Consider the following 14,256-nt stretch of genomic DNA (forward strand, 5'->3'; position numbering starts at 1 on the left):
GCACTGAGTGGTGCAGGAAACAAGCCGCACAGGCACTGGGTTATAGTATATGCACAAACATTAGGTTACTAGTTGAATTTATGAATGTGGAAACTATAATCTTAGCAGACAGATTCAGAGTCCAACCAGTATGCTCACATATAGTCATCTTTATTTGTTTGTCGTGGGAATTTAAGTGTACTGTTTTTTGGAAACAATGACGTCAATATGCATTACAGACTAAGCAACAATGAACTGATCTACTTACAAGTATTGTGTGTGTATCCAAGGCCTGATATATCTTATTCCTCTGTGCCAAAGACCTCTGTGGTTGTCAAAAAACTGTTAAAAACACACTGGCTGCACCGGCTGACAGTCCCTAGAGAGTAGTTCTGTGTACAGAGCTTTGCTAGCTTGTTGTGCTACACATCACAACCTCCTGACTTTGTACTACATTGTTAATTTCTCACAGAACTTCAGTACAAAGCAGGATCAATTCATTGTTGGATCGGCACATGAGATTTGTTGACAGTAAGGAAAAACATTTGCTAGTCTTATCATTTAAAAGCTTTCACTGTCCTGTCTGGATAGGATGGGTGTTGGTGGCTGTCGTTGACGACCCCCAACAGTGACGTCATGATGTACTGACACACCCTAGAGTACACTTTTACATCACTGCAACAAAGTGAGACGTTAAACCACAGGAAGTGAGCAAAAACAAGATTTTTAGCTGCTCTTTAGTTGCTTTTTAAACTCCCCTCCGCCTAAACTTTGATGATCTGTACATGAAATAACTGCTGCCCCTCTTTAACAAGTTAAGTCACACAGTTAGTGGCCACACAAATATTTTCCTACTTAAATGTTGAAAATGCTAGTAGTGTTATAAAAGTGAACCTCGTAGTAGACACATGCTTTAACTTGCTTGTTTTGCATGACCCAATTCAACATGATGCTGCTCCGAATGCAAATGTTCTTTCAGTATAAAATGATTAAATTTAAGATGTTGACTAATAAGTAAACAAAATATCATCCACCAGAAGCTTTGATGCAAAAATAACCATACTGGAATCTTCTCTTTGTCCTCTTCTTCCACTCTGATGTTGTCAATGAAAGAGCCTCCCAAAATCCACCTGGACACCACCGGCTCAAGCAGCAAGAACATCATTACCGTGGTGGCTGGAAACAAACTTCGCCTTGACGTGGAGATCACAGGAGATCCAGCCCCGACTGTGTGCTGGATGAAAGGAGACAACGTGAGGAGACAGGACTCTCGCTATTCATCTCATACACACTCAAACACACGTCAGATACGTTCTACCTTTGTGCGTCAATCAGAGTATCCAGCCGTTAGTCACCGAACAGTTCAAAAGAAGAACGAAACATAGAACTAGAGTGGGAAGGTTGAATCACCTGTCATTGTGGCGGCTGTGCCCTCGTCACGCAAACACCATTCTCCTCAACAATATCCTTTGTTGTGTCTGTCTCTGTCACTCGGTCCTCCGCTTTCTGATAGGTGTTGTCTGAAGCGGAGGGAAGGGTCCGCGTGGAGACGAGGAAGACCCTGAGCAGCTTCGTTATCGAGGGGGCGGAGAAAGAAGACGAGGGCCACTACTCCATCACCGTGACCAACCCCGCCGGAGAGGACAAGGCTGAACTCTTTGTTAAAATCGTGGGTCAGTGACTTTTTCTCACTTTTGACTCTTTCACCTTTCTTTGGTTGCTCCCATTCTCTTTCTTCTGTCTGGCTGAAAGCTTCAGGGACTGTGCGTGTCAACTGAGGTTGATTAATGGTCAGAAAATATCCCCACAAAGTTCTTGCCATCTTTTAAAAACCTATATTAGCTGAATTTTAGGTCCATACCAGTGTTTTTGCATGTTGTAGCCAGTTTATTAAAATTTCTGTATCCAAACATGCTGTATTTTAATGTTTTTAGACCTTCCAGGCAGCTACGGGTTGTCATTTATTTTCATATGATTATAAATTTCAGAGCTTTCAAACCTGAGCTACATAATCTGTCACAGTCTGCTTTTATTGTTGTCAAAGTCAGGATATTGTTGTACAATAATACACATGTTAAAAGCAAGAATTACCATACTGTAACTTTGATACTGATAAAAGCAGACATAATGTGATGGATTTCAAGCCAATTTCTAAGTCTCCACTTCAAGTTAGATTTTCCATAACTATAAAAAATGAATGGAAACATCGACTGTAAGGATGTAAAAACAGATTTAAATGTTAAACACTACAGCACTCTTTGAAAAAGTATTCCTCAGAATGAGGTTTGAAGTTTACACATTTATTATAGACATGGCCAATGCTGTGGAAGACAAATAAAACATCTAAATAATTTAATTGGGGTCAAAGAAAAGCTATAAGATTTAAAAGGATCATATAAAAATATTTTACCAGATGTTTTTTTCATTCAGTGTCACATCTGCATGTTTTCTTACTCGCTGTACTGCCCAACAACCCAATTTCCTCACACTCTCTCAAAGCTTCTCTAATTTCTGCATCTATTTCATCTTTTTTTTTTTTCGTCTCCTTCCGTTTCCAACTGTAACCGGCCTCTCCAGATGTGCCCAACCCTCCTGAGAATGTCAAATGCATATCGGTTGGCGAGGACAGCAGCACGATCACATGGGACCCTCCTGCATTCGACGGCGGAGTTCCCGTTAAAGGTATCCCTGCAAACACACACACAGCGTCTAATGTTCACATCTGATGTCTCCGTCCCCAGAGAGAAAACAGCGGTTAAGAATCCACACTGTTTATGATGTTGCAGCGTTTTTGAACTCTTTTTTTTAATGACTTCACCGTACGTTTTGCTTCCTCCAGGGTACCTGATGGAGAGGAAGAAGGTCGGCTCGTCCAGATGGACCAAGCTCAACTTTGATGTTTATGAGTCCACCACCTACGAGGCTAAGAAGATGATTGAAGGTGTACTTTATGAGATGAGAGTGTTTGCAGTCAACGGCATTGGCATCTCTCAGCCAAGTGCGAGCTCAAAGCCCTTCATGCCCATTGGTGCGTTGCCCTTTGTCATTAGCAGAATGGTTAATTAACAGAGGCTTTTCACACAATGCTCATTTTGAGGCAGCTTAACCTACCTCCCATCCCATTTACACTGGGTATTAACGTATTAATTAGCTCCTGTCTCTTTCAGCCCCCACCAGCGAGCCCACTCGTCTCACAGTGGATGATGTGACAGACAGTACCTGTGCACTCAAGTGGCGTCCTCCGGAGAAAGTCGGAGCGGGCGGCATCGACGGTTACATCATCGAGTACTGCAAGGAAGGAAGTAAATATATGCCACACGTTTTCTACTAACCTAATAAGTTGTAACTAATGCCATTATTAGCAGGTAATACATCATTTATCAGTGCTTTATAGATTTGGAATAAGCCGCATGACATTTTGGGAAATACGCTTAATCACTTTCTTGCTGAGAGTTAGATGAGAAGATCGATCCTGTCGTATTGACTGAGAGTGGCACTGATCTTCTCATCTAACTCTCCGGCAAGAAAACGAATAAGTATATTTCCCAAATTGTCGAACAATTCCTTCGAGGACGACTTCCTCGCTTGTTCTTCCTCTCTGTCTCTTCTTCCGTCAACTCTCGTCTCCGCTTGTCTCTGCTCATCTCTCAGGTGACCAGTGGGTGCAGGCTAACGAGACACCGGTGGAAAAGAACCAGTACAGGGTGAAGGGTCTCCCAGTGGGGGAGAAGATGCTGTTCAGGGTGGTGGCTGTTAACATCGCTGGGCGCAGCCCCCCCGCTACTCTCTCCCAGGCTGTTACTATCAGAGAGATCATGGGTCAGAGACGTATCAGTTTATACAGATATCATGTGTCATGTTTTAAAACGGACTACTGTGCTTGTCTAATTAGCCCCCATATGCTAATTTAAATATTAAAGATGTAAAAGAAACTGTTTTGGCGCTAACATTGGCTCTTTAGCTGTTCTAAAATTACTGAATCTACTGTAAGAGGCAATAATTCCACTGTGTATTGTATTAATTTATATTTTTGGTACACACATATGAACATACACATACCGTACTAAACGTACATGCTGTACATTTAATATATCTACACTCCCCCACATCACACCCACTCTCTTACAAAGTTGACTTATCTATTCCCTCTGTCTCTCTCTCGTGTGTGTGTGTGTGTGTGTGTGTGTGTGTGTGTGTGTCCAACATTCAGAGAATCCAAAAATCCGTCTGCCTCGCCAGCTGAGAACCAAACTCATCAGAGTTGTGGGCGAGAAGGTGAACTTGGTCATCCCCTTCCAGGTTAGTCCAAGCATGGATGATACAAGCAGCTTAAAAAAAGCCATTTCATGAACTACATAAAATAGGTCATTGCAGGGGGGGAGGGGGGGAGTGGGGGGGGTTAGGTGAACACTGGAGTGGTTTATTTTAAGTAGAAACTGGATGGGCAAGAGACGTCAGATTTAGAACAGCTGATTAGCCCATTTTAATTTGTGGTTTCCCATAGTTTTGATAGCGAAACTAACCAAATAAATGCTCAAGCTAAAGATATTCCTATGGCTGCAATCTCATGGGACATACCATGTTCTTCTGAAATGGAAATAAGATCTGTAAACTTTGCTACTAACAAAGACAGCAAGAGCTCAAAGTGCAAAACTAGGATTACAGAATTTGACAGAAACTTTCAAATCGTGGCATTGGGTGAAAAGGAGCTAACCATAAGTAGCAAAGGGGGAAGAGAGACGTTACAAATAAAAATAGACAAGAAAAAGTGAGCCGCAGCTCTGCCTGCTTTTGAAGAAGCAGATGAAAAGCCTGTTCTGAGACAGAGGACGCGGCTTCATGACGTTCTCCTGGGAAAAAAAAGAGCAACCGCAGTTCTGTCATCTTATCCGAGAGCTGGACAGAGTCTGTTCCAACGGCTGGTTTCACACTGTATATGTATATGTGGTGTAACTAAAGTTGAGACATGTTAACTTGAATAAAAGTGCTCCCTCAAAACATATCTTGGCTAAAACATGAGATGCTTTTCCCGTTGCAGACAAGAAAAAAAAAAAAAAACAGGCACATATGTTCAGAAATTTACTAGTGAAAACTGACATTGAAGGGGACATACAGTATCCTGCACATTTCCAGCTCTATATTTATACTCTGTGGCTCCACTGGAATATATTTGCATGATTTACAGTTAAAAAAACTTAACTAAAAACTTATTTATCTTTCACTCGCCCATTAAGCAGCCCCTCAGTTCAGCCTCTGTCTGAAACAGGCCCTTTTAGCTCCTGTCTCTTTAAGGCCCGCCTCCTAATGAGCATGCTCTGTTCTGATTGGTTAGCTACGTAAACAAACAATAGTAGTTGTATTTCACATTTCACGAGGAGGAAGTAGAGATAACTTTACAAACAGAGCGTTCAAAGCAGGCTGAAGCCCTGGGTGTTGACTTGCAGGGAGCATTTTTACATACGTTTACCTCAAGTTTTGGAACTTTGATCATGTTAAACATAGATATCCGGCATCCTGATGGTATAAAAATAACAGAAAATCACAAAGGGCATGATATGTGCCCTTTAAAAAACCACAACTCTGTCATTTTCCTCTAAATATTTCTTTTTCTCTTCCTTCTACTGCAGGGTAAACCTCGTCCTGTCGTGACCTGGTTCAAAGACGGTGTGCTGCTGGAGGACAAAACAGTGGGAATTCGTACCAGCGAAGTAGACACCATCCTCTTCATCCGCTCCACGGAGAGAGCCCACTCCGGAAAGTACACGCTGTCCGTTCAGATTGAGAACATGTCGGACAGCGCTGACATACACATTCAGATTGTAGGTCAGTACCTCCACCGAGACGCCACGCGCTCTCCTGTTGAGTTGTTCTCTCGTTTAGATTAGAGCACGGTGGCGTGGTTCGTACTTCACAAGTCACACACTTTTAATAACCTGTTTGGAAGGGGATGATGGCTTGAGCCCAAATCTGTGACATGTCAAGAGGTTTTTTTTTTTTTTTTTTTTTTTTCCTAAATTTGATGATAATTCCTAATTTCATACTCACAGGGATCTGTGACTCAAAGTAGCAAATCATCAAAGCGCTGATTCCTCTCTCTCGCATAATCCTGGCTCCTGCACTGCCACTGCGGCCGCCAACTCATTCCACATCCTACAGCTCGTCTTCCCGGGTCAAAGTGCTGGAGTGGATTATTTGGTGGGGCTCTGCTGGGATTATTTGCGTGTAGACTTGGATTATGTTTGGATTTTGAGGGCTACTCTGTCACTTCCTCTGCTGAGAAGGTTGAGCTAATGAGAGGCTGCGGCTCCTCTGATCAGCTCCCCACCCCCCTCCCCGCCTCCCCCCTCGCCCCCTCAGCTGATCTGTCACCGCAATGTTTCAGCAGGAGACAGTACAGGAGGGATTAACAGGCAAAAACAGTAGCGCTGCTCACTGTCTGTACTGTACTCCGCAGAGGAGAGCACGCAGAACCTCCTCCACTCCCCCGAGGATGTCAGCGTCCTCGGCTGACATTAGTGCCTTTCAGAGGCTGTAACAAGCTCAGTTTTAAAGCTACAGTGGAGATACTGGCATGATATGAAACTAGACGACCTAAAGCATCCGTTGCTACCGACCCTGTTAGCTTGTCGGCTAAATAACGCTCCAAATTTAGGCTAAATTTTGGCGAGGGAAAAACTGGCATTTTCAAAGGGGTCTCTTGACCTCTCAAATCAATATATCTGTATGAAAATGTGTTCTGTGGATACTTACGAGTCTCCCCTTTACAGACATGCCTACTTTATGTTAATCCCATGCAGTTTTAGGCGTAAACCATGCAGTTCTTTGCATGCAGTATAAATGTTATTTTCGCCTATTCTAAAAACGGTGTATTTGAATATTTCTGCATACTGGGGTCCCTAAACAGTCTTCGAATTGCATAAATTGGGTCTGACTGGAAAGCTGAGACTCTTGTGGATTCAATGAGTCCAATTGTATTCATGTATAATGATGTTAGTCCCCAAAGTAGCCATTTCATCGTAGTGAGACCATTGTTTGAAACTTGACCTCACTCTATAAAATGACGTATTGTGACTTCTAGGATGATCACAGCCTCATGAAACTTTACAACCACAAACTAAAGACCGAGGGCATTCAGAGGATGTTTGGCTTTATTACTAGATATATTGATAATAATAAGGGAGTTTCTGTGCAATTCCCTGAAGAGAGGTGCTCGCCATCCAATTGCCGAAAAAATGCAATTCTTACAGAAATCTCCAAATTTTCTATCATGTTCCTCAAGGTCTTGGTGTCCTAATGTGGTATTTAGGAGGGATTTTTGACCATTTTTATCAATTATAAAGTGGTCAAATATGGTAAGTTTTACACTAAATCTGTGCAACAAATTCAAAAGTTGCTGCAACAACTTATGAGACATAACTGAGCATGGGAATGGCCATCATATACTTCCATCATAATGTTTTAAGCCCTTATACACTCTCACAAAATTTGAATAGGCGCCTAACCAAAACACAATGTTTATTACAGATTTATTACTAGAAAAGCTTGATACACAGTGCTGAGCTGCATCTCAAATTAATCTTCAGGTTCCCAGCTTTCAGATGATGTATCACCACTTCTATGTAGCATAAACTGTTGACCTGCTATCTCTCCCTAAAGATCCTCTGTTCCCTCCTTAAAATGGGTTTATGGTAGAGGAGGAGTGGGAGTGGAAGAGGTTAACGACAAATACATTACTATATTGTGCAGTGTTTCTGTACTGCACTGTGTTAAGTCAGGCCACACAAAAGGATTGATGATGAACACACTGTATTCTTCTGTTCTGTAATCCAGGCACTATTTCTCAGTTTGTCACTTCTATGCCAACACAGTTTTTTCTAGTAATGTACGCAGCAACTTCTTCTTTAACTTTTGTCTTTTGCTAATCTGTCAATCTTTTCCAAATCTCTGCTGCGAGTGTTGATTTCTTTCTCTCCACGGGACTTCCCTGCTCCAGATCTGGTTATCAATCTATGTCTACCTCTTACAGCTCGCCTACATGTCTACCCAGGCAGGGAAGAACAGTCAGTTATCAGCTACGCCTGTGCGAGACACTTTTTTTTCACGACACTTGAGCGATATGTCCTTTTCCTGCTCGTAATTGTCTGACGAGTCTGTCTTGTTCATAGTTTCACACAAAAAAATCCTCCAACTCCGTCTCGCTCTGTCTCCTCCTCCTCCTCCTCTCACAAACCTGACAGAAAAGCCCGGTCCTCCCATCTCTGTGCATGTCACAGACGTCTGGGGTTTCAACGCTGCGCTGGAGTGGAAGCCGCCCAAAGACGACGGCAACTGCGAGATTATCGGCTACTGTATTCAGAAGGCTGACCTGAAGACCAAGGTACGAATAGTGGGAGGTGTATATGTGTGTACAGGAGGGGTTCAGGTGATGTAACTCACTGGCAGCCATATTGGAGGTCTGAAACTCTGGAATAGAAATGACTGGTCCAACCTTGTTTGGTCATTTTGGAACAGATTCATTTGATCAAAATTAGGTTGAAATCTGCTTAATAAGCTCATTAATATGGTCATGTCATAATCACATCAGCTCTATCTGATTACCAGGGCTGTCATGTTTTGAAAGAGTCAAGTTTAAACATATTTAAACACATAATTTGTCAGAATTAGTTCAAACGAAACCCATATAGCTTTATCCTAAACTCCCTGCAGAGTTAACACTACTGTAAAGCCACATCAGCGAACAGCTTTACCTTTATCCACCTCTTTAGTGTCATTTTCCAAAATGCTTTTCCTAACATTACTTTTCAGATGGTTTGGTGTCATGAATAGTTGCTTGTTTTCTTCATTTGTGTTATCGAAGAAGGCTGTGAAGATATATCGGTATATCCAAGAGTCAGACATGTTGTAGATTCTTGAAGACATTTCACCTCCAATCCAAAAGGCTTCTTCAGTTCTCAGGAGAACTGAGGAGAACTGATATATATTAGCGAAGCAGACAATAAAATCATAGTTTACTAATATGGCAACAGGGCATGCAATGGGTCAGAATGACATTTTAGGGACGCCCCCACTGGAGAAAGAGGTCTGCTGTGCTTATACACTGTGGATTTATAATTCCAGAAGATTAAATTATTTTCCTACATTTGAGTGGCAGTTAAAATTTGTGAAAGTGCTTAACTGGATTTGTGTGAAGCTATCTTTCTGGCTAATAATGTCAAAAACGTGTGGTTAAACCTACAATCTGTAAAGCAAGGACAGATTATCAGGGATAATGTTGGTTTTGTAACCTTGCGGTCGCTGGCATGCAGTGAAAAAGTCATTCACTGACCCTTGAATTGATAAAGACAGCTCTGGCATTGTCAACTGGACAGGTGCGATTTGAGAATGAACCAAATTTTTTTGTATTTCATGACAAAGATTGCAGAAAGCTGAATAAGACTTGTTTAGGAGCATTACATATTTGATGTTTTCCAAGATCTATGGTTGTCCGGTCGACCCTTGATGGTTCTAGCAGTGACAGCTCAGAGATTCTTCACATAACTTCAAAACCTCGCTGTACCGTCACGTCCGTCATGATGTATGAATCGACAGGAAGACGGACTAGAAGAAGACAGACGTTGGGGATCGGAGATTCGTCATCTTCAGCTATAAGCCTCTTTGAACCTCTGCTTCTCCTCTCTCTCTCTCTCCCTGTCTATCTCTCTATCCGTCTCTCTCTCACATCAGGAGTGGTTCACGGTCTACGAGCACAACCGCAGGCCCAGCTGCACCGTGTCTGACCTGGTCATGGGGAACGAGTATTCTTTCCGTGTGTTCAGCGAAAACATCTGCGGCCACAGCGATGAAGCTGGCATCAGCAAGAACACAGCCGTCATTTCCAAAACAGGTAATGAAATCCCCGCAGAGCAACGTGCGCTGTAACGGGACGACATCGCTTTTTATGCCAAAACACATCATCTAATGCATACTGAGCCGTAGGCCACGTTGTATTCAGTTAAAACATCGACTGAGCGTTATGGTACATGATAGGTGACAAGAGGAAGGTATCAGGGAGGTTGATTAACATTAGAACTACTTACAATGGATTTTTGGTGGAGATTATTTACTGAGGTAAATATGTAAATTAAGAAAATTAATTCACACTGATTATGCTGGACAGAAATATTCTCTGACAGAGTGTTAAATAATGTTTAATACTGGCCGTGGATTTTTGAAAGCAACTAGGCTGGGAAATTAACACCTGCCACCAGCCAAATGCTGCCACTGTTTTTGTGTTGTTGCCTTCGCTTACTCTACCAGAAACATTTGGCAGCCAACCAGCCAATCTCTTTTGTGTTTCCAACAGCGGTCTGGCCTATAAAATGGTGAGGATTGTGGGATCACAGTACAGTACACATTGACCTCTGGATGAAACAAATAATCAGCTTCCTCACTCGATAATTCAGATTTGCGAATTTAAACAATTAGATAGTTTAACAGGATGTGGTTTGGATATTAAAGGATAGAGTCACAATTTGTCAAGTCAGGAGCCCAAATGAACATTGATACATGTTTTTATCTTGCTGTAATCATTTCTCCTGTTCATACTGACCATAAGAAGATCCCTTTATAATGTGCTTTCAATGTAAGTGATCCACAGTCCTTCTGTGCAAACATGTATTTAAAGACTGTAACTGTGGAAGATATCAACTTTATTTGACTAACTCAGACGGCTGAAGCCTCATATTATCTTCAGATAAACTTTTAAATACATTTTTGCTCAAAACGAGGACTGTAGATTTTGTCCCCCATCATTTACATTGTAAATGCATTATGAAGGGATCTTCTAATGGTCAGTATGAACAGAAGGGATGATTACAGCAAGAAAAACCTGTTTCAATGTTCATTCGCGCTCCTGACTTTTTTTTTAACGCATCCTTTAGGCAAAACAATCCCAAAGCAGCTAAAAGTTATTAACAGTAGGTTATTAATTAAGCATTTCAGTAGACTAAGTTTTACACAAACTTTAGCAAATTTAGCAAACTAGCCACATAATTTGGATTAGATGGCTTAAATTAAGACATGTCCAACAAAATTAAAAGACACAACTCTTCTCTAGTACTTCATGCTTAATTCAACGGTTTTTGCTATTTTGCCTTCATCACAGTGGTGTCCGAGGCTGTTTCCTTATATAAAAACAACGTTATCATCATCCTTTACTTATAATATACTATTTATAAAATAAGCTTACTCTTAGAGGATAGAAAATGTACATGAGAGAAATATCAATGACTGTAACACCACACATATAATATTAAAACCTTTTTATTTTCAGAATATTGTCTTGCAAATACAATCGTTCATCTTAACCTATCAAAGGGTAAAAATATTGAATATCCATTTTTTCGTACAAAGGCTTCCATCATCATATAGCTCATACAAGAGAATCAGAAACTCAGAGACCACCATGACGAAGTCTAGATAACATTTGGTGAATAAAGCTTGATGCAAAGGAGAAGAGTTGTACGACATATTTTAGTTTTTTGGGGCTGTTTGCACCTCATTGTATGTGTGCTCTCAAAGTAAAAAAATAAATAATCGAGACATTCAACACTTCTTCTATCTGCCCAGGTTTGGACTACAACCCCACACCCTTCAAAGAGAGGGACAAGACCAGTTCCCCCAAATTCACAGCGCCCCTGGTGGACAGAAGTGTGGTTGCAGGTTACACCACAGCCATCAGCTGTGCCGTCCGCGGTTTCCCCAAGGTACTAACATCTTTACAGTACGGCTGTGTGTCAATGAAACTGTCTCTGTGCTCAGTTTATTCATTTTATATCAGATTTATTTCTTCTGCAAATGTGATTATGATTTCACTCCTGATTGTTGGATTGGAGAGGAACAAGATATTCATCTTCTCTGCAAATATAGGAATGTTATAAAGGATATCTTAACACTGAAAGATAGGAAACTACTGGAAAAAAGACCCCAACAACTGGCAAATGATAGTCTATCAATCTTTTTTATATGAAAACATATAAAAGGCTGATATGGAGAACTGAAAATATAAATCTGGAACATTATTATATAGAATATTTGCTCTCTAGTTAGTAAATATTATCAGCTTATCATGTGAGCACAGGGTAAAATAAGGGTAAAAAAAAAGTAATGGTAGAAAAAAAGATGCACAAAACTGTCACTTAGTGTAGAAACCTGTGGGATAAAGACAATCTGTAACCTGCAAACGACTAAATATAAACACTACAGCGCTCCATTACCACCCATCCTGCATACTCTTTACCTGCGGTGGCCCCTGGTAGCTGTGCTGTAAGGGCACGCTGTAGATTTCATGCTTTGTGTTTTAAGTGTGAGCGTCAAACACTGTGAGTGTAGAACAGTCGCTGGATTTTTATGCCTCTGCAGCAGTGAGTGTATTTTTATGTCTGAAGCTAGAGAACAAGAGGTGGAGCAGAAAGATCTTTGAACACACTTTTTTTTTTTTTTTATCCCTCCGAATCGGCAAAGATTTGTCAAGCCGAAATGTTGACCTAATTTCACCTCTCCCTCTTCCCGCCTCCCTCTGCTCTCCCACCCTCCCCGACATCCCTCGCTCTGTTTATACACTCCCTCCTCCTCCTCTCCTCCTCCTCTACCCCGCCACCTCCTCTTCAAACACATTGTTCCTCAGCCAAAGATCATTTGGATGAAGAACAACATGATCATCGGTGAAGACCCCAAGTTTTTGATGCAGAACAACCAGGGGGTGTTGACTCTGAACATCCGTAAGCCGGGCCTGTTCGACGGAGGCAGATACTCCTGTAAGGCTGTCAACGACCTCGGGGAAGACCAGGTGGAGTGCAAGCTGGAGGTTCGAGGTACGCCGCCTTAAATTCAGTCACTAGTAGCTTCAAAGTGGAGAGCGGGAGCGTGGCAGACCTCTCTCTCTCTCTCTGTGTGTGTGACAGTCATCAGTAAAGCTTCGCATGACAAATCTCCCTCTCCTCATCCCTTTGACTGATCTCTTGTTGTGAAACTTAAGTTGAAATTTTATAGCCGCTTGTGCTGAATATTAATCACCTTATTGTATTTGTAAAGTTTTCAGGATGACTCCCAGTGCTGTTTCTTTTAAAACATCTACTACACATCTACTGGCCCTCTCATGCTGATTTTAAATTTCTCTTTTTCTCCCCCCCCTCTAGTTGTACAAGAGAAAGGAGAGGAGGCGAAGAAATAAGCGACAGCACGGACCCGAAGAGGATAAAGTTGAACAGGAATAGTAATGGATTATGTATAACGGGATAGTCATGAATAAATATGATTAGAATAGATCACTGGTGAGGCTCTAAAGCCAGTTCCCCCCCCCCCCTCCCCCCCCCCACCCCCCTTTACTCTATGCTTGCCTTTCACCACCGCTATGACGAATGCCACATCAGTAATATGCCATAAATTCTTACAGCAAGCTGCCACCTTGTCACATCCTAACTGAGAGAAGCCACAGTAGTAGTGTAGTAGCACTGCCCCGCTGTGACCACACGCAGATGGATCCTTCTTATCTGTGAAGTGGACCTGTCACTGAGCACACTTATAAAACAGCCTTTCATCCATTACGGCTCCCTGTGTTGTCTGTTTTGTGTCCGGGACGTTTTTATAGGTTGGGATGAATTTATGATTGTGATGCAGCTGTAGCAGCAAACCCACCGCAGTGTGACCGACTGGCTGCACACACAACCCCCCCCCTCACCCTCCACCCCCCCCACCTCCCTCCTCCCCGCTTGCTTCCTCGCTGCGGTGTTAAGTGTGTGATGTGTGAGCCGGGGCCCGTCGGCCCTGTGACGGTTGAATGGAGGGATCACTATTCAGTCAGGCATGGCCGACATCATGGAGCCACCAGGATTAAAGGAGGTTCTTATACACAGATATGGACCTGCTGCGTCCTTCATGCACACACACACACACACACACACAGAGGGCACACATGTTGAGTCACAGACATACTCTCCCCGTCTTTACCAGCTCTCATGCTACATACCTCATGGCATGACCTGTAGTTGTTGGCCTTTACAGATACATGGCTTACACTCATGCACATGCAAACACAAAAACACACACACACTTGGAATCAGGGTCTCATTAGCATCACACACTAGAGACTAATTAATGCACCCATCAACACTGCCCTAATTAGCTCTCCCACGTCATTACTGAGCAAACGAATTACCGCTAATTTACACACCCGCAAAACAAACACAGCACCGTCTCTGCTGGGAGAGTCCGCCGCAGCTCGCCTCACACACCAAATTA

The 14,256-nt window shown here is 42.3% G+C and overlaps 1 protein-coding gene across 4 annotated transcripts in view; it reads left to right on the plus strand.

Annotated features, from left to right (window-relative positions):
• mybpc2a (myosin binding protein Ca) overlaps positions 1–13,559 on the plus strand; it is a 57,037-nt gene extending 43,478 nt beyond the window's left edge. For all 4 annotated transcript variants that reach the window (XM_067616328.1, XM_067616329.1, XM_067616330.1 and 1 more), the window contains 13 exons: positions 1,093–1,232; positions 1,493–1,652; positions 2,557–2,661; positions 2,819–3,007; positions 3,147–3,281; positions 3,631–3,798; positions 4,190–4,278; positions 5,607–5,802; positions 8,217–8,356; positions 9,703–9,862; positions 11,587–11,723; positions 12,644–12,830; positions 13,155–13,559. In XM_067616328.1, coding sequence (XP_067472429.1) covers positions 1,093–1,232; positions 1,493–1,652; positions 2,557–2,661; positions 2,819–3,007; positions 3,147–3,281; positions 3,631–3,798; positions 4,190–4,278; positions 5,607–5,802; positions 8,217–8,356; positions 9,703–9,862; positions 11,587–11,723; positions 12,644–12,830; positions 13,155–13,189 — 1,841 coding nt within the window. In that variant the 3' untranslated portion in view covers positions 13,190–13,559. The remainder of the gene's footprint in view (positions 1–1,092; positions 1,233–1,492; positions 1,653–2,556; positions 2,662–2,818; positions 3,008–3,146; positions 3,282–3,630; positions 3,799–4,189; positions 4,279–5,606; positions 5,803–8,216; positions 8,357–9,702; positions 9,863–11,586; positions 11,724–12,643; positions 12,831–13,154) is intronic.
• The last annotated feature ends 697 nt before the right edge of the window (positions 13,560–14,256 follow it).

The sequence above is a fragment of the Thunnus thynnus genome, chromosome 17, assembly GCF_963924715.1.
Source record: "Thunnus thynnus chromosome 17, fThuThy2.1, whole genome shotgun sequence".
NCBI classification, from domain to species: Eukaryota; Metazoa; Chordata; class Actinopteri; order Scombriformes; family Scombridae; genus Thunnus; species Thunnus thynnus.